At 44.1% G+C, this 27,990-nt stretch overlaps 1 protein-coding gene across 2 annotated transcripts; it reads left to right on the top strand.

The window, feature by feature from the left end:
• Positions 1-152: 152 nt before the first annotated feature.
• On the top strand, positions 153-26,776 carry cass4 (Cas scaffold protein family member 4). 2 transcript variants are annotated; one of them, XM_004918723.4, is made up of 8 exons: positions 153-315; positions 17,474-17,899; positions 20,644-20,754; positions 20,873-20,998; positions 21,316-22,623; positions 23,170-23,247; positions 24,359-24,439; positions 25,304-26,776. In XM_004918723.4, exons 1-8 carry the CDS (start codon positions 304-306, stop codon positions 25,718-25,720), a joined length of 2,559 nt encoding a protein of 852 aa, XP_004918780.2. In that variant the 5' UTR covers positions 153-303; the 3' UTR covers positions 25,721-26,776. The 2 variants fall into 2 exon arrangements, with proteins under 2 accessions (XP_004918780.2, XP_031750344.1); XM_031894484.1 differs by lacking the exon at positions 153-315 and adding an exon at positions 16,195-16,450.
• Positions 26,777-27,990: the final 1,214 nt, after the last annotated feature.

Below are 27,990 nucleotides of genomic sequence, written 5' to 3'. Positions count from 1 at the left end.
TATATTAGCTACCTTGTTAGTTAATGTCATTAAATCAGCTATTTGTCACTTGCTTTGACTGCTGGCCCCCTGATTGCCCCCTCATTTCCATGATAAAAGCAGCAGCCAATAGGAGGCAGAGGGAGGGGCCCCAGGCATTCCATTCCATTCATCCCTAAGTAATGCTCATTCAGAGGGGAGACAGGCAGGGCAGCAGCACAGACTTCCCAGGGTCTCTCACTGCCAATTTTCCGCTGTGTCCGAGGGTCCTACACACCCACCTCCTGGTATGGGATATTAAGTCAAGGGAGCAGCCTGAGCAAGATGAAGGTTACAGTAAGTAAAAACCCCTTTCCATTTACTATCACTTGTATCCCTGGCAGCCGAATGTTTAGCATCTCTTTCTTTAGGGTAAAGACACACGGAGCTACTTAGTAGCAGCTTCTTGGCTACTAAAATAGGCAATGCTGATCATTTACTGATTATTGTTTCTACGTGTGTTTAGCAGAGGCAATTGTCAGTATTGTCTATGGAAGGGTATTTTCTGGAGTTTAGTAGCCGTGAGAAAGTAGCTGCTACTAGTAGTTCAGTGTGTCTTCTCCCTTAGGGTAAGGACACACAGAGCTACTTAATAGCAGCTACTTGTCACAGCTGCTAAACCCCAGAAAATACCCTGCCATAGACAATACTGAGAATTGCCCCTGCTAAACACACGTGGAAACAATATTTTTTTTATATTAGTATCCACAAAAAGTAGCTGCTACTAGTAGCTCTGTGTGTCTTCACCCTATGGTGAAGAATTGCTTTAGGCAGAATAAGCCATTTATGGTAAATTTAGTTTGATCTTGCTACTGAATTGATTGTTTAGGGTGAAGACACACAGAGCTACTAGTAGCAGCTAGTTTTTCACGGCTACTAAACACCAGAAAATCCCCTGCCATAGACAATACTGAGAACTGCCTCTGCTAAAACACACACTTAGAAACAATAATTTTTTTATATTAGTATCGACGAAAAGTAGCTGCTACTAGTAGCTCTGTGTGTTTTCACCCTATGGTGAAGAATTGCTTTTGGCAGAATAAGCCATTTATGGTAAATATAGTTTGATCTTGCTACCGAATTGATTGTTTAGGGTGAAGACACACTGGGCTACTAGTAGTAGCAACTTGTCACGGCTACTAAACTCCAGAAAACAGCCATTGACAATACTGCGAACTGCCTCTGCTAAAACACACAGAGACAATTATGATCAGCATTGTCTATTTTAGTAGCCGCTACTAGTAGCTCCGTGTGTCTTCACCCTATGGTGAAGAATTGCTTTAGGCAGAATAAGCCATTTATGGTAAATATAGTTTGATCTTGCTACTGAATTGATTGTTTAGGGTGAAGACACACTGGGCTACTAGTAGCAGCTACTTTTTAATGGCTACTAAACTCCAGGAAATACCCTGCCATAGACAATACAGAGAACTGCCTCTGCTAAAACACACATAGAGACAGCTATCAGTAAATGATCAGCATTGTCTCTTTTAGTAGCTGCTACTAGTAGCCCCATGTGTCTTCACCCTTATGGCAACAGCTGCTTTTGGTAGTTTTCATCCGCAGCTATTTGGCAGGGCATGCTGGGATATGTAGTTCAGCAACAGCGATAACTTGGTTATTTTTGGGATGGTGCAATGTTATGAGCAGCCCACCCCTCCAAACAATCTGTATCAGAAGGGAAATAATAAGATGATATAGTCCAAAGAGCTTACTATTCATCGTTCACCAATCGGGGGCATATACTGTACTGGGGTACAATGAATGAAAGTGCCTCGTTGGGGCAGCCGGAGAGGGGTAATTTGTTTGTTGCTGTTTTCTGCTGCACAAAATGCCCTGTGTTGGGGAGGGTCTAAATAATAAAATCCTCCCAGATCCCATAACCTACAAGGAGTAGCTCAGAGATGCAGACTGGGGGCTGCGGGTACTGGGGGCTAAATCACATGTGCCACGGGCGCCCAGCTGTCATGTTTAAATGCCTTCCATCCACGTGGGTTGATGTCACTACCCCTCCTCGTCCAATCAGGCGCCGGAGAAACTATTCACAGCTGGAATCTATTATTGGGTCATTAGTCAAAAAAAAAAAAAGTAGAAAATGAGGGGAAAAAATTCCCACTTTCCCAGGATTTGCGGATGTGAACTGGGATATCGGTTACACAGGGGTGACCTGATATTACTGGGTCAGCTATCGAAAAGCGCTTATTTATTTGCTTAAATCGCTGATGGTTCTTGTTGGAGACTGGAGGGAGGGTGATTCATAGTTCTGGTACCTGGGGGGGGGGTAACTAGAGAGGTAGGATGAGTCGCCCCAGGGCCACACAGAGAGAGAAAGGAAAAAAGCTGAGGCTTTGAAGTGGGCGAGGACTTGGGTTTATCAAAGAACACTTGGATATAACTCACTTTATCTCACTCCAGCACATGGGGGCTAAAGCTCTGCTAAACCCCCCTCAACCTTTTGATATCTCCCTTTGATAAATCCAAGCCTCTAGGCCACGGAATGTGGCAGGAAAAAACTTGTCACCGGGCCGAAAAAATGAATGAGGGCAGTAGGGTATGATTCCCTGTAAATTGTAAGCTCTTTGAAACAGTCTAAAGTAGTGGAGACCAAATAAGCAGCCTTAGCTTTATTCACTTCCCACTACAAGAAGGGGGCACAGGGTGTAAAGGTGCCCATACACGGCCGATTCTAGCTGCCGATATCGGTCCCTTAGACCGTAGTGCCCATGAATGGGCACTACCGACAGGCCTGCCCAACCGTTACCTGGCCTGAAATCGGGCAGATATCGATCGGGCAGGTTAAAACAAATCTAGTCGGATCAGGGACCGCATCGGCTCGTTGATGCGGTCCCGAACTGACTTTGCCTATACCCGTTGTGATAATTCGACCGTTTGGCCCCAGGGCCAAAAGATCGAATTAGCTTGGATTCTCCCGATATTGCCCACCCCAGTAGGTGGGGATATCTGGAGAAGATCCGCTCGCTTTGCGACCACTCCAAGCGAGCAGATCTAAAGGTGGATGGCCACCTTAACTGCCAACTACAAGTGTGCTGCTAATTGCTATTGTTCACAATGGAGGTGTAAGCTGTTCTTTTTTAGATTGCAAGCTCTTTTGAGCAGGATCTTCTTTACCTCTTGTATTGGTTATTGGCTTTATTGAATCAGACCCTCTGGGACGTGGGATTATACCATGGCACCATCATTGCCTTTAGCCTCTTCCACTTCCGCTAGAGAAACTATTTAGACATTATCTCCCCCCCCTTCTTTCCGGACAACTTGCCCCGGGAGCCTTTATTCTATTCACAGCATGCCCCCTTTCCCTTTTCTTTGCAATGAATATATTTTCCATTTTTTATTTGGGCGAAAGGGTGTTTGCACCCCTCCTTCCTTCCCCTGTGCCCTCGGGGCGCTGTTACGGCAGAGTGTTAGATCTCTAGCTCGGGGACTTGGAATTTGTTGCACAGCGCACTTACATTTTATAGGGCCAATAGTGTGCTAAACAGAGAACAAAGTAATTAGCAGTTAATTAGTGGCATTCAGATAAGGTTTGCTCCAAAGGGACAAGGGTTGGGGCCTTGGGCAGACATTGGCGTGCCACTTAGTACACCTCATTCCTCTGTTCTTCGCCAAAATATGCCCCTTTTCCCAAGTGAGCTGATTCAAGATTTGTGGGAGTTATAGTTCGACCCAAAGTCATGATCTTATTTACAGAAAGGGGCAGGTAACAGCCCCAGCTGTGGCAAAACTACAATTCCCAGTGACCCCAATCAGCTCAGCAGATGGAGGGAGTTGCAGGAGTGGAAACATCTGATTTCTCTGTCCCAGGAGGACCCAAATTTAGAATAACCAAACTCCCACATCCTTTTCTTTCTTTTAAAATTTGCACCAAATCTATTAACAGAAAAGACATGCTTGGTTGCTATGGGTTACTAGACCTCCTTGCAAACTTTGTGACTTATTATCCCTGTAACTGTTTTGGCCAAGCGCTGCGAAAGCGTTTTACGGTCCGTAGGCCCAAATCTACCTCCAATGGTCCTCAGACCCATTCCTTCTTCTACTGGGCCATTGTCCATATACCCACAGAGCATGCAGTAATGTATGGTACTGGTACTGTCTGACTGCCCTGGGTCGAAAATAACCTCTTGTTTTCATGTGTCACCCATGACTTGTTAATGATGACAAAACAACTGTGTGAAAGACCCTGTCACCCGATCCTTATTTTCTTAGTGACTTGTGCTGTCGGCTGGGGGCCGAGGGAGGGCAGCTCAGGTGGCTAACACTAGTCTTGGCCAGTTTGGGGGGGAGAGGGGAGGGGGACAAGATTCCACTTCCAGGCAAAGGGACATGAATTTAACAACCAGGCTATAAAATGTTTTGTAAGTCAGGGGGTCGCTAGAATGTGGGGCAAGGGTAGAGAGGCTTGAACATTGCCCCAGGGAAAAGCTGTTATTGTAAATCTCTAATGCGAGGGTGCCCAACCAATGGCACGCTTGGCCAAGTCAGAGCAGCTGGGATCAAGGCAAACAAGGGTTGCAGCTCCCAATTCTTTTTGTAATAAAGTACAACTCCCAGCATCCCCTTAGGTTGGGAGTTATACTTCAATAACCACCAAAGGGCTACAGGTTGAGCAACACTAATATAAAGAGATACCATTTTCATTGTCCTGTCCAATCATTTAGACTGTAAGCTCTATAGCCCAGAGACCTTCTTCCTTTTGTCGCTTTGATACTTAACTCTGTGGAATCCTTTTTATTTATTTGTATTTATTATAGTACTTTGTATTTATCTATTATTGTAATGTTTGTAATGTTTGTTTTATCCTATTGTCTCCAGAATGTCCTACTGTCCCCATATTGTCCTACTGTCCCCATATTGTCCTACTGTCTCTATATTTCTGTACTGTTCCCCGCCTATCTTGCTTAATTATCACCATCTTGTCCTTTTTTATCACCTTGTCCCACTGTCCTCATCTTGCTATATTGCTTCCACCTTGCCCTACTGTCTCCAATCTGCCCTTCTGTCTCCACCTTGCCCTACCGTCTCCATCCTGCCCTACTGTCTCCATCTTGCCCTACTGTCTCCAATCTGCCCTTCTGTCTCCACCTTGCCCTACCGTCTCCATCCTGCCCTACTGTCTCCATCTTGCCCTACTGTCTCCATCTTGCCCTACTGTCTCCATCTGGCCCTACTGTCTCCATCCTGCCCTACTGTCTCCGTCTTGCCCTACTGTCTCCATCTGGCGCTACTGTCTCCATCTGGCGCTACTGCCTCCATCTTGTCCTACTGTCTCCATCTTGCCCTACGGTCTCCATCTTGCCCTACTGTCTCCACCTTGCCCTACTATCTCCATCCTGCCTTACTGTCTCCATCTTGCCCTTCTGTCTCCACCATGGCCATCTGTCATTGGGCCTGAGTAGTTACCAACCCACTACACTAAAACTTGTAGATATCCTGCAGGCACAGCAACAAACCCACATGTCCCCATAATGCTCGAGGTCCTGCTTCTAACATTAATATCAGCCTCACATACAGTATATACTGCTGAGGCTGATGGGAATGATTGGGGTAGGAATCTGTGGGACTGAGAATGTATTACAGTCCATACTGGGAACATGTGCAGTTTAACTGCCCTCCAGTACAGGCCACAGGGGGAATACAGTGTCCCCATCTGCCTCTGCTCACAGCCAACGAGGTTGGGAATCACCGTTTCTCCACCCATTGTGCTCGACATCTGGCTCCAATTAACTGTTCTCTGTTCCCAGCGGTACCGGTGGGAAATACAGAGAAACATCTTCCAGGAACATAGTCCCCCCCCTCCCTTTCTAAATTCATCCCCTACTGCTGGCCAACACATTGTGACTTGTTCAGGGACAGTAACTCCTACACATACACTGTTATTATATACCTTGTAATTCAGATGGATCAGCTGATTGGTCTCTGCTGGCGGCCTGACTCCACAGCTCTGTTTCTGGTACTAATTTCCTTCAGTTCTTTAAGTATATATGGATGGACCAAAGCCACCTTAAGGTGAGCCACCTTAAGGCTGATGCCACACAGGGCATCAAAAAATGCTTGCCGGGCATCAGCCCCTCTGCTGGCATCAGCCTCCCACCTTTCCCACATCCAGAACCATTCTGGACCGACATATTGGTTCTAGGTGCAGGCATAGGAGAAGGCTGATGCCAACGAAGGGGCTTATTCTCAGCTTGTGTTTTTCCACTGGGTGAGAGTCAGCCCTGTGTGGTATCAGCCTTAGAATAAAATCATCCTTATGAAGCTGACTATAGCCATTCTCTCTGAGACAATGGCCAAGCAAGAAGAAGTGGCATGAATTCTGGGATCAATGACTCCCAATGCTGGCTTAAGGCCCCCATACAATCGGCCCGTGTATGGGCACTACTGACGGGCCTGCCCGACCAATATCTGGCCTGAAATCAGCAAGATTTCGATCGGGCAGGTTAGAAAATCTAGTCGGATCGGGGACCACATCGGCTCATTGATGTGGTCCCCGGGCGGACTTTGCCTATACCCGTCATTATAATTCGATTGTTTGGCCCCAGGGCCAAGCGAGCGGATCTTAAGGTGTATGGGCACCTTTAGATTTACCCAGACATAGGACCTTGGGTAGAGAATCAGTTTGAGCCCCATCACTACCTACCAATCTCCCACAGACACATACATTTCTGCTTTGCTGATAAATCTCCATCACTGCCTAAACGACCCACCATCCCAAAAACCTTGTGGTCTCCATGTGTTTTCACTCTTGCTAGACTTCTGTCCCCGTGTCTTCTGCCGGAGGTCAATAAGGGCAGTGTTCTCCATTCTCCCATTCAAAGGCAAATGGACAGTTTCTGAATTCACCATCACTTTAAGGGCTGCCTTTGTCCAGCCCCGCAGGGGGTCTTTGTGTAGGTGTTGTAAGTGATTACCACCTCAAACACAGATGTTCCTAGACACAAGTAACCATTCAGTGGGAAACAGTTACATTTGTGATGACTTCCCCTGCAAATGTCTCTTTAAATTTAGTTCTGAATATCTAAAGGTCCCCATACACGGGCCGATTGTACCTGCTGATATGGGTCCCTTGGACCGATTCGGCAGCTTATTGGCCCGTGTAGGGGCAGAAACGAGGGGCCTGCCCGACCGATATCTGGCCTGAAATTGGCCAGATATCGATCGGCCAGGTTAGAAAATTCAGTCAGATCGGGGACCGCATCAGCCCGTTGATGCAGTCCCTGAGCCGACTGCCCCATTGCCGCCAATATAATTCGATCCTTTGGCCCCAGGGCCAAACGATCGAATTAGCCTACACGCTCCCCGATATCGCCCACCCATAGGTGGGGGATATCGGGAGAAGATCCCCTTGCTTGGCGACATCGCCAAGAGAGCGGATCTTAAGGTGTATGGGGACATTTAAGGTGGCCATACACGCACCGATATTATCGTACGAAACCTCGTTTCGTACGATAATCGGTGCGTGTATGGCATGTCAGCGAGCCGACCGATATCGCAGGAAGCTGCTGAAATCGGTCGGCTCGCCGATCGGCCAAGTTAGAAAATTTTGATCGGGCGCCATAGAAGGCGCCTGACCAAAATTCTCCCTTCAGAGCTGAATCGGCAGAAGGAGGTAGAAATCCTATTGTTTCTACCTCCTTACCTGCCGATTCAGCCCTGAATGGTGTGTGGCGGATCTGACGATGTTTCGTGCGACCGACGGTCGTACGAAACATCGTGAGATCGCCACGTGTATGGCCAGCTTTAGACTATGCCCATTACGGAGAACTTCAGATCTGGGTCTGGCAAAGTGCAGAAAAATGCCCCATTGCCCCAGTGCAAGATAAGGGCACCCTTGCGTCTCAACCCTTTCTCCTTGTAGACTGTAAGCTCTTTTGGGCAGGGCCCTCTTCCCCTCTTGTATCGGTTATTGATTGCTTTATATGTTACTCTGTATGTCCAATGTATGAAACCCACCTATTGTACAGCGCTGCGGAATATTTTGGCGCTTTATAAATAAATGTTAATAATAATAATAATTTTGGATTTTTTTCAGCAATTGGCCACACAACCATTGGCCACGTAGCTTGTGGTTGAAATGTGTCATTTGTGGCCAAATTGTCTGGTTATAACTCTACTGTATTGTCTAACAATGCAGTGAATGAGTTAAGAAGCACCAACCAATTGTTCTTTCTTGATGACTGATTTCCTGATCATTTCATTGTGATGGGCCGGGATTTACAGTAGCGGCAGGTTCGTGACCTGGTGGACGGCCGTGTAAACACAAGTGTGTGTGAAGTTACACAATGTGGCATTCTCTAAAGCATCGTCCATACAGTAGCCGTCCACCTTTCTTATACTTCCAGCTTTATGACCAAGGCCAGGGAAATAATAAGCATTGTATGCACAGCTGTAATCAAGGAGGGGTGACTTAAACCATGAAGGTAGAGATGCGAGCAAGTGATAACAATGAGGAGGTGGCCATGGCGGCTCTAGTGTATGGCCTGTCCCTTGTGTATTTCCTTCTGTGACTTATCATAGAATCTTGACATCTGAATCTCCATTTGATAGATGAGCGTAAGCCAAAGGCATTAACAGATCAGATGTTATGAATATATCCAGCTTTGGTGGCTAAATGAGCAGTCTGCAGCCTCAGTCTCACACTGGGGAGCACCAGTCTATCTCTGATGTGGTGGGACACGGCCAGAGCTGTGCCAATTAATGAATCACAGCCAATGAGTCAGAGGCAGACTCAATCCACTTGAGCAAAAGTGTTTCCTTGCACCACATCCTTAAGCGGGTATTTGTAATGGTATTAGTCACCTTCTATATATTTCTGCTTTATTTATTTGGTTTATTTGGTCCTGACGAAGGTTGGTGCAATGAGCACCAAAATGAGCTGAGTAGAGGTGTAGTGGAAATGTTCTCCTTGCACAACTTGTATATCAGCAGATGATTCCCATATGGGTCAAGAAATGATAAATAATGAGAGCGAGATCAACCGCTGATAAGGTAAGAACATCATCAGTCTTAGTTGATTGTGCCCCACCCAGGCTTCGAGGGCTGATAATTCTTAACAACACTTCATTGACCGGTTCATGCTCCTTTATATCACTAGATAGTACCTAATCTGTTTTAATTAAACAGTTTATGTCCATCCACGTGGAGAATATACTGGCAATTAAATGCACTCAGCGAAAGGAAATCTAAACATTTTCTGTGTTATCCCAACCTCTTCATTCTTGAGGGCTTTTGTCCCACCCTGCATACCATCTCTTTGATGTGATAATGAAGAGGGACAACAATTCATGCTGGTCCTTATACTACCAAGCTCTTGAATATAGGGATATTACATTTCTGTCACACCACAAATCCCAGAATCCTCACGCTAGGAAAATGAACCCAATTAGTTGATGGCTTTGAACCCAAACTTTAGTAGTCATCCTATCAAATACTTTTTTGAAGGCACACAAGGCCATCTTCCTAATAATATTCCTACTGCATATCTTTCCGTAGCTTCTATAAAGCAGTTTCTAATTTTGCTAGAAGATTCTGCCTTGGTTCTGTGATCCATTTTACCTTGTTCCAAAGTAATTCTGCCAAACGATAAGTGCGTATACACATGACAATACTTGCTGTTGACTCAGGGCAAAACAAACCATATAGGGCTCATTATTTTTATAAAGTAAAGGTGCCCATACACCTTCAGATCCGCTCGCTTGGCGACATCGATATCTCCCGATATCCCCCAACTATGGGTGGCCCTGGGGCCAAACGATCGAATTATAAGGACGGATATAGGCAAAGTCGGTCCAGGGACCGCTTCAACGAGCTGATGCGGTCCCCCATCCGACTAGATTTTTCAACCTGCCTGATCGATATCTGCCCGATTTCAGGCCAGATATTGGTTGGGCAGGCCCCTCGTTTCTGTCCCTACTCGGGCCGATAAGCTGCCAAATTGTTCTAAGGGACCGATATCGGCAGCTAGAATCGCCCCGTGTATGGGGACCTTAAGGCTAAAATGCTAATGTTATTGTTACTTGGTACAACTTATCTTTCTGTAGTGACTTTCTCGTAAGGTGGCCATATATGGGCCAATAAGATCTGCCGCCATCAATTTTCCAAAAACGACACAATTTTATCACATCATCCTGAAATTGGTTATTCTGCAACAAAAAAACCTTAACGCGCATGGCCACCCAAGGGCTCTTGGCTAAAATGATCTTAAAAGAGAAACATTCTGCATGACAATAGGATTACATTTCCTCGTGGGTGATAATTAATAAAGAACAAAGCCTTATAATTAGGTGCTGTGTGGAGAACTGTGAATGAACAAAAAAAGTCAGGGGCTTTGGATTTAATGAGTTCTTAGAGACAATCACCCAGCCATTAAGCTCTGGAGGTGCGAGGCCTGCTTATCCCTAGGTGTTGAAACAAAGCTGTCTCCGCTAATTCTAGCTGACAATTAGATGACTGGGCCACACGTTTGTCAGCGACTCCATCGCCTTTGCAACTGCTAAAAGGTTGTTGTTTATCAGACAAAGCAAAGTTTATTTTTTTTGGCCAACAGATTACGCGTGAAAACGTTCCAAGCAAGATAAATGTCCCACCTATGTCCTGTTGTCACTGGGCCATCTGCACATTCCCTGATATCAACTGTACTTCATGCCCAGGGAATCCCTGAGTCTATCACAGTATTTCTTCTCCTAATTCACATTTTTCTTGCCTTGGGCCAATTATCTGCTCTAAAGGTCTGTGAGATCTTGGGTATGCTGGGTGCGTTTGCTTGGAGATCTGATCCACACGTGTCTTCTTGGACTGAATTTTTAGAGTTGCCACTGCTAAAAGGTTGTTGTTTATCAAACAAAGCAAAGTTTATTTTTTTTGGCCAACAGATAACGTGTGAAACCACTCAAAACAAAATAAATGTCATTGGGCCATCTGCCAATTTCCTCAGATCTATTGTACTTTATGCCCATGGAAGCCCTGAGTCTATTACAGTATTTCTTCTCCTAAATCATATTTTTTATGCCTTGGGCCAATTATCTGCTCTTAAGGTCTGTGAGATCTTGGGTATGCTGGGTGCGTTTGCTTGGAGATCTGATCCACACGTGTCTTCTTGGACAACCCAGACTGAATTTTTAGAGTTGCCATTGCTAAAAGGTTGTTGTTTATCAAACAAAGCAAAGTTTATTTTTTTTGGCCAACAAATGACGCGTAAAACCGTTCCAAACAAAATAAATGTCCCACCTTTGTCCTGTAGTCATTGGGCCATCTGCCCATTCCCTCAGATCCATCGTACTTTATGCCCAGGGAAGCTCTGAGTCTATTGCAGTATTTTTTCTCCTAAATCACATTTTTCTTGCCTTGGGCCAATTGTCTGTGCTGTTAAAGTCTGTGAGATCTTGGGTATGCTGGGTGCGTTTGCTTGGAGATCTGATTCACACGTGTCTTCTTGGACAACCCAGACTGAATTTTTAGAGTTTCTATCAAGGAGACATCCATTAATATTTCATTGGGGTTTTGGTGATGATGATTTGTTGAAGTTGATGGTTCTTCCATCCAAATTCCATTTGCAAACCACACATGCTACGCAACATGCATGCCTACTAATCTACAAAGCAAGGTTCTACTTGGAGGCCAGCAAGCTAAATGTCTCTGCTCAGGCTACACAGGATGTAACACCAGCTATGTTCTGTGCATCGCTCGAGGGATTTTTCCCCAATCCCTGGGAGTTTTCTGGGGCTCTGTCCTCCATGACTCCCATCAGGATATTTATACAAACAGGGCACAGATGTTTTCTCTGAGAGTCAACAACGACCTTCATCTCTCACTCAAGAAATCCTTACAATGGGGTATGATAAGCCTGTAATATAAACACTACTAACCCCTAGTTATTTATATCCTTTATAGGATTCTGATGATCTTAACCCATAGTGTGCCAGACAGTTGTTGAACTGCTAAAATGCTACTTCATACGAAGGAATAACGTTTATTTTGGGTTTTTTTTCTTCCAACTGTTTAATAGAAATATTAAAAGGTGAATTTTACATTAATTTCCTCTAGCTTTGTTTTGCATGGCTTAAGCTGCCGATTTGAGTCCTTTAGGCCATTTCACCAGGTTATCTGCCCATTTTTGGGGCCCCCTGAAAGGCCTCCATGATTGATAACTGGCAGAAAATTGACCAGGTGTTGATCGGGCAGGTTTGATTTCCCAGTTGGATCTGGAACCGCATTGGCTCATTGATGTGGTCCTTGGTCCGACGGCTCCTATACCTATCGTTCTAATTCAGTCGTTTGGCCAAATGATGGATATAGCTTGATATCGCTCACCTTAAGTGAGCATATCGGGTTAAGATCCACTCGTTTGGCGACCTCACCAAACGAGTGGATCTTATATGGCCACCTTTACTTACACTGCATACCTTTTCAGTATTCTCGTTCTATAACTGAAGTTTAACCTGCTTATTAGAAGGCAGCAAGGCGTATGACCAGGTAATGGACAAGCATAGCTGCAGCAGGAAAGCCCCAACTAAGTAACCATAGGTAATTTCCTGTATAAAGGACAAGGGAACTTCCCTGTAGGTTAGTGGTTGAACATAACCTAGTGCAACGTCAGAGCTGAGTCCATGTAGAAGTGGCATATATTGCTGGGTAATACCATTCGGCCAGAAAGCTGTGGGTTTGGCAAGAAGCCCAGGGGCCCCCGCAGAATAAAAACCCTTCTATGCCCTCAACAACTTATGTTTAAAACATGAACCGTCTCATCAGCACATTATTTCAAAGTGACATTCGGTGACCTTACTCAAACGCTTGCCAAGAGCAAACCAGAGAGAGGTTAGGCTGCAGAGGATTCTGGGAGATCACAGCCATCTTCCCAGCCAGAGGCCCTTTCTCAAGATGAATTGCCCCCACCCCCTTTCCATTTCTCCTTTGTACTGCTGTCTTCTTGTGTTTTATTTAGGGAAGATTTATAATGTTGGTTGGAAGCAGGAAGCAGCGCTCTAGGACAACGCTCTCTCTTTCTATTCTCTGTTTACACTCATCAGGATTATGTTGGGTTTTGTTACATCCTAAGTGATGGGAGATATATTGAGCCTGGGGTTTGTAAATGCTCTCTACAAGCTGTGTATACTTCTTAATGAATTAAGGCAGTATATACTTTCAGAGTGATAGGGTGTATACCCTTGAGAGATTGGCAGTAGCCTACACTGTCTATAGCTTCTTACACAGGTAGGTGTGAGGAGTATAAGGTGTATACCTATATCATAATATCATAGGTGAGCTTTATGTATTTTTGACTCCTGTAGCCTCTAGTTGGTTATGCCCTTCTCTACATCTTCCATGCCAACATCCACTCAGCCAGGGTTTCCCATGATACATCAGCATGCTGGGCATTTTCCTCACTGTATCTCCTGCCCAACAACCCCTACACTCTCACATATACTGATGTCTCTTCCATTGGCCATGGGAACCAAAATATTGTGTAACTAGGGCATCCTCACTGTATCTCCTGCCCAACCTGCCCCAACAACCCCTACACTCTCACATTTACTGATCTCTCTTCCATTGGCCATGGAAGCCAAAATATTGTGTAACTGGGGCATCCTCACTGTATCTCCTGCCCAACAACCCCTACACTCTCACATTTACTGATGTCTCTTCCATTGGCCATGGGAACCAAAATATTGTGTAACTGGGGCATCCTCACTGTATCTCCTGCCCAAACAACCCCTACACTCTCACATTTACTGATCTCTCTTCCATTGGCCATGGGAACCAAAATACTGTGTAACTGGGGCATCCATCTCCTGCCAAATCAATACCCTATCACCTATGTCTCTTCCAATTACCACCATCTTTTCTTACGTTTATTGCCCCCAGTCAATAGCAACTTAAAACAGTATATTCTACCAACTACATATGAGTAACATTTTATTATCTTGTTACCAAGAAAAAGTTATTGGCATAAATATTTTGGATGATACTCGTTGCCCCCTTCACAAGCAACACCAGTGATTTGATTTTTGATGTAAATTTCCCTTTAATGTCTTTGAAAAAAAGCTATTAATACATTGTATAGATATTGGGCTCCTTAGGGACTGTGGGCCGAACGTCGGACAAGTAAACAAAGTGAAACAAGAGGACGGGCACGGGGTTAGAGCGCAGTGTTGCTGTCTGTGTGCGCTGAGCGACAGCTGTGGGTCCGGGGACTCGCTGAAGGATTCATGCCTATATAAAAGGCCTATTGTTTAAACCCCACTCCTCGGCCCCGGCTGCATTACCAGGAACAGGCCATGCTATCAGCTGAGATGATATTCTGGTTTTCCCTTTAAACCAGCTGCTCTTCATAGCAAATGCTATAGATAAAAATATGGAGGTTTTGGGTTACCCATTGGGGTATTTAAAAACAACTTGCAATTTCTTTGGCGGGGGGGGTTAGTTTGGGCTGAGCCACTCTGCACACGTGCATTAACCCCTTATCTGCCTGTTGGGCTTAAAAATCTAAACATAAATATTTACCCAGCTCCCGTGGATCTCTGCTCAAATTCATTGAGGATGCGTTTGGGAACAAAATGTATATATAGCACACATTCCATTGCTTAAATTACAATTTCATATACAGGTATAGGACCCATTATCCAGAATGCTTGGGACCAAGGGTATTCCGGATAAGGAGTCTTTCCGTAATTTGGATCGCCATACCTTAAGTCTGCTAAAAAATCAATAAAACGTTAATTAAACCCAACAGGATTGTTCTGCCCCCAATAAGGGGTAATTATATCTTAGTTGGGATAAAGTACAGGTACTGTTTTATTATTACAGAGAAAAGGGAATCATTTAACCATTAAATAAACCCAATAGGGCTGTTCTGCCCCCAATAAGGGGTAATTATATCTTAGTTGGGATCAAGTACAGGTACTGTTTTATTATTACAGAGACAAGGGAATCATTTAACCATTAAATAAACCCAATAGGGCTGTTCTGCCCCAATAAGGGGTAATTATATCTTAGTTGGGATCAAGTACAGGTACTGTTTTATTATTACAGAGACAAGGGAATCATTTAACCATTAAATAAACCCAATAGGGCTGTTCTGCCCCAATAAGGGGTAATTATATCTTAGTTGGGATCAAGTACAGGTACTGTTTTATTATTACAGAGAAAAGGGAATCATTTAACCATGAAATAAACCCAATAGGGCTGTTCTGCCCCAATAAGGGGTAATTATATCTTAGTTGGGATCAAGTACAGGTACTGTTTTATTATTACAGAGAAAAGGGAATCATTTAACCATTAAGTAAACCCAATAGGGCTGTTCTGCCCCCAATAAGGGGTAATTATATCTTAGTTGGGATCAAGTACAGGTACTGTTTTATTATTACAGAGAAAAGGGAATAATTTAAACATTAAATAAACCCAATAGGGCTGTTCTGCCCCCAATAAGGGGTAATTATATCTTAGTTGGGATCAAGTACAGGTACTGTTTTATTATTACAGAGAAAAGGGAATCATTTAACCATTAAATAAACCCAATAGGACTGTTCTGCTTTTTGTTCATCGTCTTTCCAGTTTGGAACAGCTATCTGGTTGCTAGGGTCCAAATTACCCTAGCAACCAGGCAGTGGTTTGAATGATAAACTGGAATGTACATAGGAGAGGGCCTGGATAGAAAGATAAGTAATAAAAAGTAACAATAACAGTAAATGTAGCATCTAAGAGCAATAGTTTTTTTGGTTCAGTGACCCCCCCATTTGAAACCTGGAAGAGCAAATAATTCAGAAACTATAAAAAATAAATAATGAAGACCAATTGAAAAGTTGCCAAGAATTAGCCATTCTATAACATACTAAAAGTTAACTTTTGATGGCCCGCCCACCTAATATCCGGTTAAAATCCACGCACAGACCCTCTCCATTCATTTGGTGGATCTTATAGAGTTTGCCCACCTTTAAGGTCCCCATACACGCTGAGATCCGCTCGCTTGACGAGATCACGAAGCGAGCGGATCTGCACCCGATATCCCCACCTACGGGTGGCAAGGGGCAGTCGGTTTGGGGGCCGTATCAACGAGCCAATGCGGTCCCCGATCCGACTGAATTTTCTAACCTGGCCGATCGAGATCTGGCAGATAAGGGACCCATATTGGCAGCTACAATCTGCCCGTGTATGGGGACCTTTAGTCTGAAAGCATATGGGGCAATTTCCCATTGACTGTAATGTAATTGGCCAAGAGCCCCAGTACCAGCTCCAAATGTGCAGGGGCAGTTCAGTTGGAAATTCAGGGTAGAGCTTGATTTCTGTAGACCTATGTTTTTTTTACGTGAGCCCTACATTGTAGTAATAGCCCTTTAAAATAAAGTGTCAGAAACCGCAGCTTTCTCTGGATCCCCGAGCCATGTTTATTGGCAAGAAGAGCTGCATTTCCGATGTTGCAAAGGTCAGTGGCTCATGAGAGAAATTCCTCAGCGAAATGTGGATTAAAAAAATTCTCAGGCATTCTGTGTGTGTAGTGCAACTAAGGCAAATATTCCCAAGCCATAAGGAAAGTGTGAAATACATATATCTGTGCATATTACTTTTGGCCCATTCACCCCCAGTCGTCCTGATCTGAGCATTTTCCCACAAGCCAAGGGTCACATAACGTAGGGGCGGTGAGTGGGAAGGAGAGCTATTGGCTGCCTACAATGTCTATGAACCGACATGATCTTCTGAATGTATCCTGAATAGATGTTAATCAGAAGGTGTCTTGGTCCCCGACGCCAGTAGTGAGCCAACTTGGGCAAGAGATGCCTATGTTCATGTACAGTGACCAAAACATTAATGTGCAGTGTTTGTGGGTATTTTGAATTTGAATTTGTGGGCTGTCCAAATGGAGGCCCAAATGCTGCACACAGCCCTCATGTAGAATTTATAGCACCCAATCTGCCCATGAGTTCCACCAACTTATTTATAGGCCATCGCCATTTCTTACTACATCCCTCCAAAACCACCCAAATGCCTCAAGGTCCCCATACACGGGCCGATCCGCTCGCTTGGCACCAACCGAGCGGATCTTCTCCCGATATCCCCACCTACGGGTGGGCCCTGGGGCCAAACGATTGAATTATAACGACGGGAATAGGAAAAGTCGGTCTGGGGACCGCATCAACGAGCCGATGCAGTCCCCGATCCGACTAGATTTTCTAACCTGCCCAATCGACATCTGGCCGATTTCAGGCCAGATATCAGTCGGACAGGCCCGTTGGTAGTGCCCATACACGGGCCTTTTAGCTGCTCTAAGGGATAGATAACGGCAGCTAGAATCGGCCCATGTGTGGAGACCTTTAGCCCTAGTGAATCCTCTGTAGTCTAGACCAAAATGCTAACTGCTGATTGGTTGCTATGGGTTGCCTTACCAGTGCGACAACATAAAACCCCTGCTTCACCATTCATTGATTCCACTATGTCTTCTTTTCTGCAGAACATGTTGGCCAGAGCCCAATTTGACAACAAAGCCGACAGCCCAGATGAACTGACCTTCCGTAAAGGGGACATCCTAACCGTGTTAGATCAAAACATCCCTGGTAGCGAAGGTTGGTGGCGATGTTACCTTCATGGACGCCAGGGTCTCGTCCCCGCCAACCGCCTTCAGCTCTTTACTATAATAAAGAATGATACTCCATCTGTCCAGAGCTACTACGGCACCCTTGGAAGGCAACAGTCCCAACAGAACATCTACCAAGTGCCCTCAGCACCCAAAATCACAAGTCTGCCAACATATGAGCAGATGGATAGTGTTTATATAGTGCCACTGACTCCAAAATCGCTTTCCGGTGATCTATACCAGACTCCTGTTTCTTCACCAGCGCAAATATACTATGAGAAAGCCAACGGCTCCTCCAGCCAGGTGAGTAATAGTTCATTCTATTTTTTTTTATTTATAAACCTCCTAACGTTTCTACCAAAGCTCTAGGTGGGGGTTAAGTAATGAAGTAATGAGATTTTAGTCGTAGGAAAATATTAGTGGAGACCCATTAGTTCAGTAGTATTGAACTTATTCATGGGCAGTAGGACATCGCTGACTTCTCTCACTTTGCCCAAATGTAGGAAATTCCAGGTCAGTAACGTCAAAGTGAGATCAAATGGTTGGAGGTGTATCAGAATATATAAAATCTTCTCTAAATTAAAGATTAAACTAATTTTAAATTTTGACCATTTTTGCATCCTTTATGCTTTATACTGTTTGCCTGATATATAAGGGGTTGTTTAAGAACAGACCTTAGACTGTAAGCTCACTGGGGCAGGGATTGATGGGAATGTGATAGGGACCTTAGATTGTAAGCTTACTGGGGCAGGGACTGATGGGAATGTGATAGGGACCTTAGATTGTAAGCTCACTGGGGCAGGGACTGATGGGAATGTGATAGGGACCTTAGATTGTAAGCTCACTGGGGCAGGGACTGATGGGAATGGGATAGGGACCTTAGATTGTAAGCTCACTGGGGCAGGGACTGATGGGAATGTGATAGGGACCTTAGATTGTAAGCTCACTGGGGCAGGGACTGATGGGAATGTGATAGGGACCTTAGATTGTAAGCTCACTGGGGCAGGGACTGATGGGAATGTGATAGGGACCTTAGATTGTAAGCTCACTGGGGCAGGGACTGATGGGAATGTGATAGGGACCTTAGATTGTAAGCTCACTGGGGCAGGGGCTGATGGGAATGTGATAGGGACCTTAGATTGTAAGCTCACTGGGGCAGGGACTGATGGGAATGTGATAGGGACCTTAGATTGTAAGCTCACTGGGGCAGGGACTGATGGGAATGGGATAGGGACCTTAGACTGTAAGCTCCACTGGGGCAGGGACTGATGGGAATGTGATAGGGACCTTAGATTGTAAGCTCACTGGGGCAGTGTCTGATGGGAATGATGTATAATCTCAGTACAATGCTGGGGAATATGTTGGCACTATATAAATAAAGGATAATAATAAACATAATAATAAAATAACAGGAAGAACAAAATACGTTAACCTCACTTTAATCTTTAGAGCCCTAATTGGTTATTCTTGATATAATGCAGGAAGAGAAAACCAAACCACAGTAGCTTTAAAATATGTAATTTTACGAGCACAGGAAATCTTAATAACAGTAAAAAAAAGATTGTGTATGAATTCTGTGAGAAGACCAATGTGATAGAAATCTTGTATTATTGTTTGTATGAAGTAAAAAGCTGTTAGTGCAGAACACTGCTATGTATTAGAACCCCCCCCCCTCAATAAAATGGGTTAAAAGCAGGCAAAAGAATGTAGTGGTTCCGTGTATTTACAGATTCTGATAACAGGAATAAACAAAAAAGGAGTAGTTTCCCCCCCTACTGATCCCTCACTTTAAATCACTCTCCGGGACCCGCTGCTAAACAACTGTTTTGGCTCTTAACATGGTCAGCTGTTCCCGAGCAGCTGCTTACTGTCCGTACAGGAGCCAAAAAAAGGGACCAGACCCTCATCACCACTAATCAGGGTCCCCACACTCGCTGCTTCACCGGAGGAATCCACTCTCCTTGTCTGTCAGCAAAATATGGTATTAATAGCTGGGAGCCCCTCTGTGTGCTGGGCCTTTTATTAGAAAAGCGTCAGGTGAACACTGAAAGTAGAATAAATCCAGTAAAGGAACCCCACTTGGATTCAGCCAAATCAGAATCCTGCTGAAAAAGGCTGAATCACCCCAAATCTCCCCCTAACTGGCCTTCAGGCTGGGCCCCCTTAGCCCATAACAAGGTTACAGATATATAGAAACATTGGGGTAACAGTCACCCCGCTATAGTTCCAGGGGTACCCAGGGCACAAATAAGCACTCACCCCAAATCCCCCCCTAACTGGCCTTCAGGCTGGGCCCCCTTAGCCCATAACAAGGTTACAGATATATAGAAACATTGGGGTAACAGTCACCCCGCTATAGTTCCAGGGGTACCCAGGGCACAAATAAGCACTCACCCCAAATCCCCCCCTAACTGGCCTTCAGGCTGGGCCCCCTTAGCCCATAACAAGGTTACAGATATATAGAAACATTGGGGTAACAGTCACCCCACTATAGTTCCAGGGGTACCCAGGGCACAAATAAGCACTCACCCCAAATCCCCCCCTAACTGGCCTTCAGGCTGGGCCCCCTTAGCCCATAACAAGGTTACAGATATATAGAAACATTGGGGTAACAGTCACCCTGCTATAGTTCCAGGGGTACCCAGGGCACAAATAGGCACTCACCCCAAATCCCCCCTAACTGGCCTTCAGGCTGGGCCCCCTTAGCCCATAACAAGGTTACAGATATATAGAAACATTGGGGTAACAGTCACGCTGCTATAGTTCCAGGGTTACCCAGGGCACAAATAAGCACTCACCCCAAATCCCCCCCTAACTGGCCTTCAGGCTGGGCCCCCTTAGCCCATAACAAGGTTACAGATATATAGAAACATTGGGGTAACAGTCACCCTGCTATAGTTTCAGGGGTACCAGGGCACAAATAAGTACTCACCCCCTAACTGGCCTTCAGCCTTTCCATATTATTACTTATTATTATAAGGTAAAAGTCGGCCTATTTATGTTGATGACTGTTTCCCATTAATACATATATTTTGTTTCTTTCTTAGCATTTATTCACTCTCCCGCGGGCCTGCCGAGCCTCAAAGCCAGCATCTATAACACAATCGGAGCTGTACGACGTTCCCCCTTCAGTACACAACACACCTCCCAGCCACCAGGTACTATTATGCTCCGCCCCCCAATAACTTTCCTTTGGCTTCGTTAAGAGGCAGTTTCACACAAACAAATATTTTCGGTGCTTTAAAAAGTTCATTTAAAAAAATTCTTTCATTTTAGAGCTCTGCAGCTCCATCTCCTGTTGGCCGCCGTTCTCCTTTTTCAACGTCGCCTGAGCAAATACAGCAGCAGATCTATGACATCCCGGCCGGCACGGACACTCAAGGACGACGAGGTCTCGCAGAGGTATGAGACAAGATCTATTTTATACTCTTTCAAGAAAGCTCCAAATCTCATTAATGGAGCGGGGAGTCTGTGACTCAAGCAGTGGGTGGGACTAGAACACTGATGCAAGCTTACAAGAGGGAGGCGAGGGGGCTGGACTTAAACACTATGATGGCAGCTTATAAGGGGAGAGTAAAATAGTGTTGTACTCCAGGAGTGGAGTAGACTGGCCCTTTAGTTGATATCAGGAAGAGTATTGAGGATTGAATGAAGGTGCCATGTTATGATAGATGTGCCCGCACATTCATTTTCATTCAATATCTTTTGTCTCCATTTAGATCTATGATATTCCGCCAAGTGGGAAATCTCCGCAGGACAAAAAAGACGCTTCAATCAAGGGTTGCTATTACAACACTTTACCGGCCCCCCGCAAATCAGACTGGATTTATGATGTCCCCGTGTCTCCAGAGAGGAATGATACAAAAACTTGCCGTAAGATATCTCTAGACAGACAAATGGTCTACGATGTTCCGCCAACACGGTACGGAAGCAGCACCGATGGCACCTGTGTAACAGGCCAGATATACAACACTCCGCCCTTGCAAAAAGCATCACCGGCGGCCTGCCAGAATGTTTATGATATCCCACCTTCCCTGGATTTGGGATATGGGAGCATGAAGAAAAACACCTCGTGCATTTGGAAACAGAGAGCCGAGAATATCAGTTCCAAGGAAAATGTCTACGACATTCCAAGAGGATCGACAGGAGCTTTCTTGGCCAAGACTGAAATGACCAGTCCTGCTAGTGATACGCCTATCTATGAGGTTCCTCCACCGCTGCCCAGGTATAGGAAAGTATCCCTAAACTCAGCCGAAACTGATAGGTTATCAATATCGAGTTCGGAAAGCTGCACCAGTACGTTGTCTTCTTCATCATCTGCTTCCGATGAATCCTTCACCATGTCATTGCCAGAGGTTTCAATCAAAGAGGAGACTCTAGAGCTTGACGTGGCCATAAAGGAGATCACCCAACTGCAGGAGAGGGTGTCCAGCTCCATAGCAAGTCTCATGATCTTTGTCAGCAGCAAGTGGCGGTTACAAGAGCACATGGTGGCCAACCTGGAAGACATCCACAAAGCGGTTGACAGTATCATAGCCTCCCTGCAGGTGTTTCTTGACTTTGCACAGAGGATAAGGGCCAATGCTTCTCAGCTGAAGGACAGTAACATTCAGTTAAGAATTAAGACCCAATTACAGACTCTTATGGATTCTTTCCAGATGCTCTTTCTTAACAAGGAAGTTATTGACCGCTGTAACTGGTCACTGCAAGCCCTTGTGATGGACAAGCCACTTACAAGTCCGGATGACCTTGATCGCTTTGTCATGGTGGCCAGAACGATTCCCGATGACATCAAACGGTTTGTTTCCATCATCATCGCTAATGGGAAGCTCCTTTTCCGTAAGCGTGAGGAGCAAACAAAGCCGAAGGAGGAAATAATCCTATCGAAGCCTCAGGTTCCACCACACAAAGACCCCAATGTAGGCCAGCAATCGGCATGTGTAAACAAAGCAGAAAACATAAGGCACAGAAAACACCCACTCCCAAGGCAAAAAACAGTAGACGACAGTGATTATGTTCACTTGCAGGTCAGTAGTTCAAGAGAAGAATCTGTGATTTTTTGTTTTTGCCCATAACAAAAACATGATGTTTCTCCTGATGCTTCTCTGCTCAGTTCTATCTTTCATGAACAGAAAACTGAGCAGAGAAACATTAGAAGATGCTGTCTGAATAAGTAACTTAACTTATGGCTATCTGTGCATTCACGCACCTGGAGAGAACAGTAGGAGGCATCTTTTTACTATTTCATGATATTAGGAGCATAAAATTGCCAATATCATGAACACTAATAGTTGTTTGGCTGGGTGTGTGTCTCCATTATAGGGATCCATTGTAAAGCAACAGCTGGAAACAGCTAAGGACTGCATTTCTAGCCCCTTTAACAGTGAATGGGCTGCAGTCCAGTCACCCTGCTATAGTTTCAGGGGTACCCAGGGCATAAATAAGCACTGCCTGAGAACCTTTCAACTCTATTCGCTCTAAGAGCTTGGCCATATATGTTTGTATTGAATGGTAATTTTTATTGAATGTCTAAAATTTTGGTTAATTTTTTTCTTTTGTTCATTTTATTTCAGAAAAAAGAAGAATTTGAGAGGGCGAAGGCCATCTTTTCACATCAGCAGCTTGAAAATAAAATACAAACTGAAGAAAAGGTGATTATTCCTTCTGCAATATAAAGATGGGAGGGAGGCGCCATATTGTTTCCCTTAGACAGTACAGTATGAGGGTACAGCTTATTGTGTGCCCAGAACATTCCTTCTCTGTATATTTGTATTTATACATATGGGTAGGGGGTGCCATAGTGTTTCCCTTAGACAGTACAGTATGAGGGTACAGCTTATTGTGTGCCCAGAACATTCCTTCTCTGTATATTTGTATTTATACATATGGGTAGGAGGTGCCATAGTGTTTCCCTTAGACAGTACAGTATGGGGGTACAGCTTATTGTGTGCCCAGAACATTCCTTCTCTGTATATTTGTATTTATACATATGGGTAGGGGGTGCCATAGTGTTTCCCTTAGACATTATCCTTCCCTAGCAAAAAAATACCACAAAGAACCTGCCGGCCATAGATAACAGCCCTTGAAAGGAACAAAGTCATTTAGGTTACCCTCCACCCCTTGAAGGAAGTGAACAAAAACCACAGTGTATGAGTCAAACCCACATGGCACAAGTGAGTGGGACTGGAGCAGGAAGCCTCAGCTAAATATGACGGGTTTCGTGCAAAGTACAAGATAGTCCTAATAACCTTAATACTGTATCTCGGTGACCCAGTTCTGATCTGATCTGAGACGCTTTACAGAAAGGAGAAAAGGATTTAAATTAGTAGTTGGTAAAAGAAAATACTGTTCTGCCTCATCCCAATAGCAAATGGCATTGGGTCTGTTTTTAGAGCCTTGAATGACATTGCCCCTAATGCAATAATAGAACTTTGCCCTGAGTCCATTTTGTTTCAAGGCAGCTCGCTGATTAAAGGGGGTAAGCTTCAAGTACCGCCCCATATTAATTGGGGGTTCTACTCCATTTAAGTGGGTCAGAATTTGTCAATGTAATTGCTATTGAAAGCAGCCTCTGTTTGTTTGATGCTATGCTCTGCACTGCTAGTTCAGACTACATATACCATGTCTGCCTACAATTCCCACAATTCCTTGCATGTTCTGTGAACAGCACAGGGGGTAATCACTGCTTGCTTGGTAGAGCAAGATGCAATGCAACATCTGCTTCCATTTGATGTATAAATGTGATTTATGGATTTATTGCAGAGGAAAGGCTGGATCACACCAGAGTCTTTGATTTCTGGGAGCGAGAAGCAGGAAAAGAAGGATGAATTACCCACAATGAAGGTAAGTGATATTATTATAGAATACATGGTATCGGATCCGAGCTTCTTTGGGTTTATGATATGTCTATTGGGTCTCTAGTCTGTTGGGTGTCCTGTTGTACATGTTCTATAAGTAAGCATTTGTCATAGCACTGCTGTATGTATAGCTTTGTACAACAGCTTAATGCAGGTATATCTCATAATCTAGTACTGAAACTGTGCAACCTGAACTCCTGTGTCTATTCCTATGTGTTACAATACAACTAATTATGAATATGAAGGGTAGGGTTGCCACCTTTTTTATGTTTTTACCGCCCTTTGGGTCAGCAGAGCAGGTGCGGATGTCACATGGTGTGTGGTAATGGGTGGAGTGGGCGGGGTAATGGGGAGAGTATGGGCGGGTCTGGCCTTAGGGGTAATCCGTTAGTGGAGAGGGTCAGGGAACAGAGGAATTTGTGGGTACAAATTAACTGGCAATTGCATTTGTTTTTTTTTTTAAACTTATTTTTTATTACTTTTTAACTGAAAAGTTAGAAAAGTAGGAAAAGGAGGGAAGGGGAAGGGGGGAGCTGGAGGCAATTGCATTTGTAATTCTAGCCCTGGCCATTGCTGGTAGTTTATCGACTGGGCTGGTTAAATACTGGCTGGGTGGTAACTCTACATGAGGGGGGAGACTAAAGGAGCTCAACTGCCAATAAAAGGCTAGAAGTGTTGACATGTGGACGATTCTCTATTACCCTATTAGGTCTTCTCTATTCTCTTTTCTTCTTTTTCTCTTGTCTATTACCCTGCTCTCGTGGTACATAGCAGCACCCAAACATAATGATACATTCCATGCTTTCTATAGAGTATCTCACTCATTTACTCTATTTTACTTTTTTTTTAGGAGCCCTCCAGCCCAACACCAAAACAAGACGTTGCACATTCACCAGAATCGCCCAAGAAATTTAACCTCTCCGAGCACTCCTGCCTCTACTTCGGGGCCCTTCAGAAAGCCATTGGGGTTTTCAATAACAGTCTTAGCAACAACCAGCCCCCCGAGATCTTTATCACTCACGGCAAGCTCATCATAATGGTGGGGCAGAAACTAGTAGACAGCGTATGTCAAGATGTTAAGTCCAGCGAAGTCCGCAATGATGTTCTATTTAAGAGCAGTGAGCTTTGTGGCCTACTGAAGAACTTGGCCTTGGCCACCAAGACTGCTGCCATTCAGTATCCCAACCCAGCCGCCCTGCGGGACATGGAAACGAGGATGGACGAACTATTAAAACATACACAGATATTCAGGGCTATGGCAGAATGATCATGCCTCCCATTCTTCAACTTTGTGTCTTCTTAGAGAAGATAAAATGTGCACTGAGCAAGCGGCATTGAGGAATCAACATGAAGAAAGTAGACATCTCCATGACTAAATGGTGATAGGGCTAGGTTCCCCTGCTAGCTGCCCAGGAGGTCCTTGTAGCTGTACAGGTGGCACGTTGGCACCATGAAGGGTGTCTGTTCATCAAGTACCTAGGGACAGTCAGATGAAGTGGGTAGTGCCTTTTGAGTTGACCTTTAGTCCTTTGTACGCTTTGTATTTCGCTTTCCGTCAAACATTGGATTGTACGAAAGGGCAAGTTCAACTTTACTAACTTATAGGGGCCTCATTTTCAGACAGAGAAAAGAAAAGCGATGGCAACACGTTGATGAGCCTCCATTACAGAATTACTTTAACGGTAGATTGTGGGTATGGGAGTATTTTGGGGAAAATCAGTGGATACTCATCATTTCACCCCCTTAAGTTTAAATCTTTTTTGAAAATAATTCTTGTTGCCTATTATATCGGCCCAGTAGAAAACCATAGTCCTGTTCCGCCAACATAGGATCTGATTGGCGCTACAGCAATAACCAATCGGAGGCTTTCTTTATTCTAACTGCATAAAACTGCTTGAATCTGATATCTGATGTCTATTTTAGGTCCCTGCAGAATTCTGTCTATGACAAAGGTCCAGTAACACCAAAAGCTATGAATCAATAAACCAGTGTTCTGGGTGTTACTTGTCTTACTGGCACCCATGGAAATCCGTTACATTCAGTAACTTTCAAAAGACAGAAGTTTAATGTTTCTTTTCCAGTTAATTAAATTAATGGATTGAAAGTCTACCCAGAGATTGTTGATGGGCTGAAAACCTTATTACATCTTTAAGAGGCTGAAAATGCTAGGCTGATCTGTAGCCCTTGGGGGTGGGGGGGTGGGGGTGGGAGGGATTGGGGGTGCAATGTTATGAACAATTTTCTCTTGTAAATGAATTTAATGTGAAATTTTGTACAGATTTTCTATCCACTTGTGTATTTTGATAAAACATATTTAATACAGTGTGAGCGTGTCTTGTTTTATTGTTAGTATTTGTGCAAATATTTTACTATTCGCCCAAACCCTCTTTCATCACCAGAAAAGATGTGTTGTATACCATTCACCAACTTCATCAATCTGTATACTATTTAGTAGAGGCTGCTGTTCAGTGATAGGAAATACATTTTAGGGGGCATTTCCCATGTCCCCACACAAAAGGGATCAATAAATCCACTTTTTGTCAAAAACTCTGGAATCTCTGGTTCTCTATAGGGCCCCTTTCTATCTATTTATACCCACTTATTCTTTTGGCATTATCCTACAATACAATAATGTTAGGAGTGGGTTTAATTGGTGCCTACCCCCCACATTACTGGCCAAGGTTTGGCTGACTACTCAGAGGTGGCTTAGGGACATCCACCTACACAGATAGTTACCTTATAGTCAGGGAAAGTCCCATAATGGCACAGTATAACCAGGAATAGTACTAATAGTAGTTACTAACTAATTAGTGGTGAATCATTGAATTCTGATTTCCACAGAGAGTGAAAATGCCATGTGTGCTAACTCTATATATTCACCAAATAAAATAAATTTGACAGGACAAGCAACATGGCACCCTTGGGGTTCTGCAACAGAGAAGGGATAATATTGTAATAACATATTTTCAAAATATTCATTCTCATTCTTTAATATTCATTCATTCATTCTTCATTCTCAGGGGCACCCACCTGTGTAAGTTGATCCTTAATACTTTGCCCCTCAATTTAAGTTTAAAACCTGACTTTAATACAGGTATGGGATCCATTATCTGGGAACCCTTTATCTGAAAATTAAGGGAAGGACATCCCCTATAGTCTCCATTTTAAACAAATATATATATATATATATATATATATATATTTTTTTTTTATTTTTTTTTTAAATGATTTCCTTTTTCTCTGTAATAATAAAACAATACCTGTACTTGATCCCAACTAAGATATAATTACCCCTTATTGGGGCAGAACAGCCCTATTGGGTTTATTTCATGGTTAAATGATTCCCTTTTCTCTGTAATAATAAAACAGTACCTGTACTTGATCCCAACTAAGATATAATTACCCCTTATTGGGGGCAGAACAGCCCTATTGGGTTTATTTCATGGTTAAATGATTCCCTTTTCTCTGTAATAATAAAACAGTACCTGTACTTCATCCCAACTGATCCTGACTTTACATTATTGAATTGCTGCACAA

This window comes from Xenopus tropicalis, chromosome 10 (assembly GCF_000004195.4).
Source record: "Xenopus tropicalis strain Nigerian chromosome 10, UCB_Xtro_10.0, whole genome shotgun sequence".
Classification (NCBI taxonomy): domain Eukaryota; kingdom Metazoa; phylum Chordata; class Amphibia; order Anura; family Pipidae; genus Xenopus; species Xenopus tropicalis.
This window is presented reverse-complemented; position numbering and strand designations above follow the sequence as displayed.

What these genes read in the sequence shown, in the direction of transcription:
- cass4 (XM_031894484.1), top strand. Translation starts at nt 16,409, where the DNA reads ATGTTTATTGGCAAGAAGAGCTGCATTTCCGATGTTGCAAAG. An exon ending in AAATACAAACTGAAGAAAAG is followed by an intron (nt 23,248 to 24,358) that starts GTGATTATTCCT and finishes GATTTATTGCAG; the next exon opens with AGGAAAGGCTGGATCACACC. An exon ending in ATGAATTACCCACAATGAAG is followed by an intron (nt 24,440 to 25,303) that starts GTAAGTGATATT and finishes CTTTTTTTTTAG; the next exon opens with GAGCCCTCCAGCCCAACACC.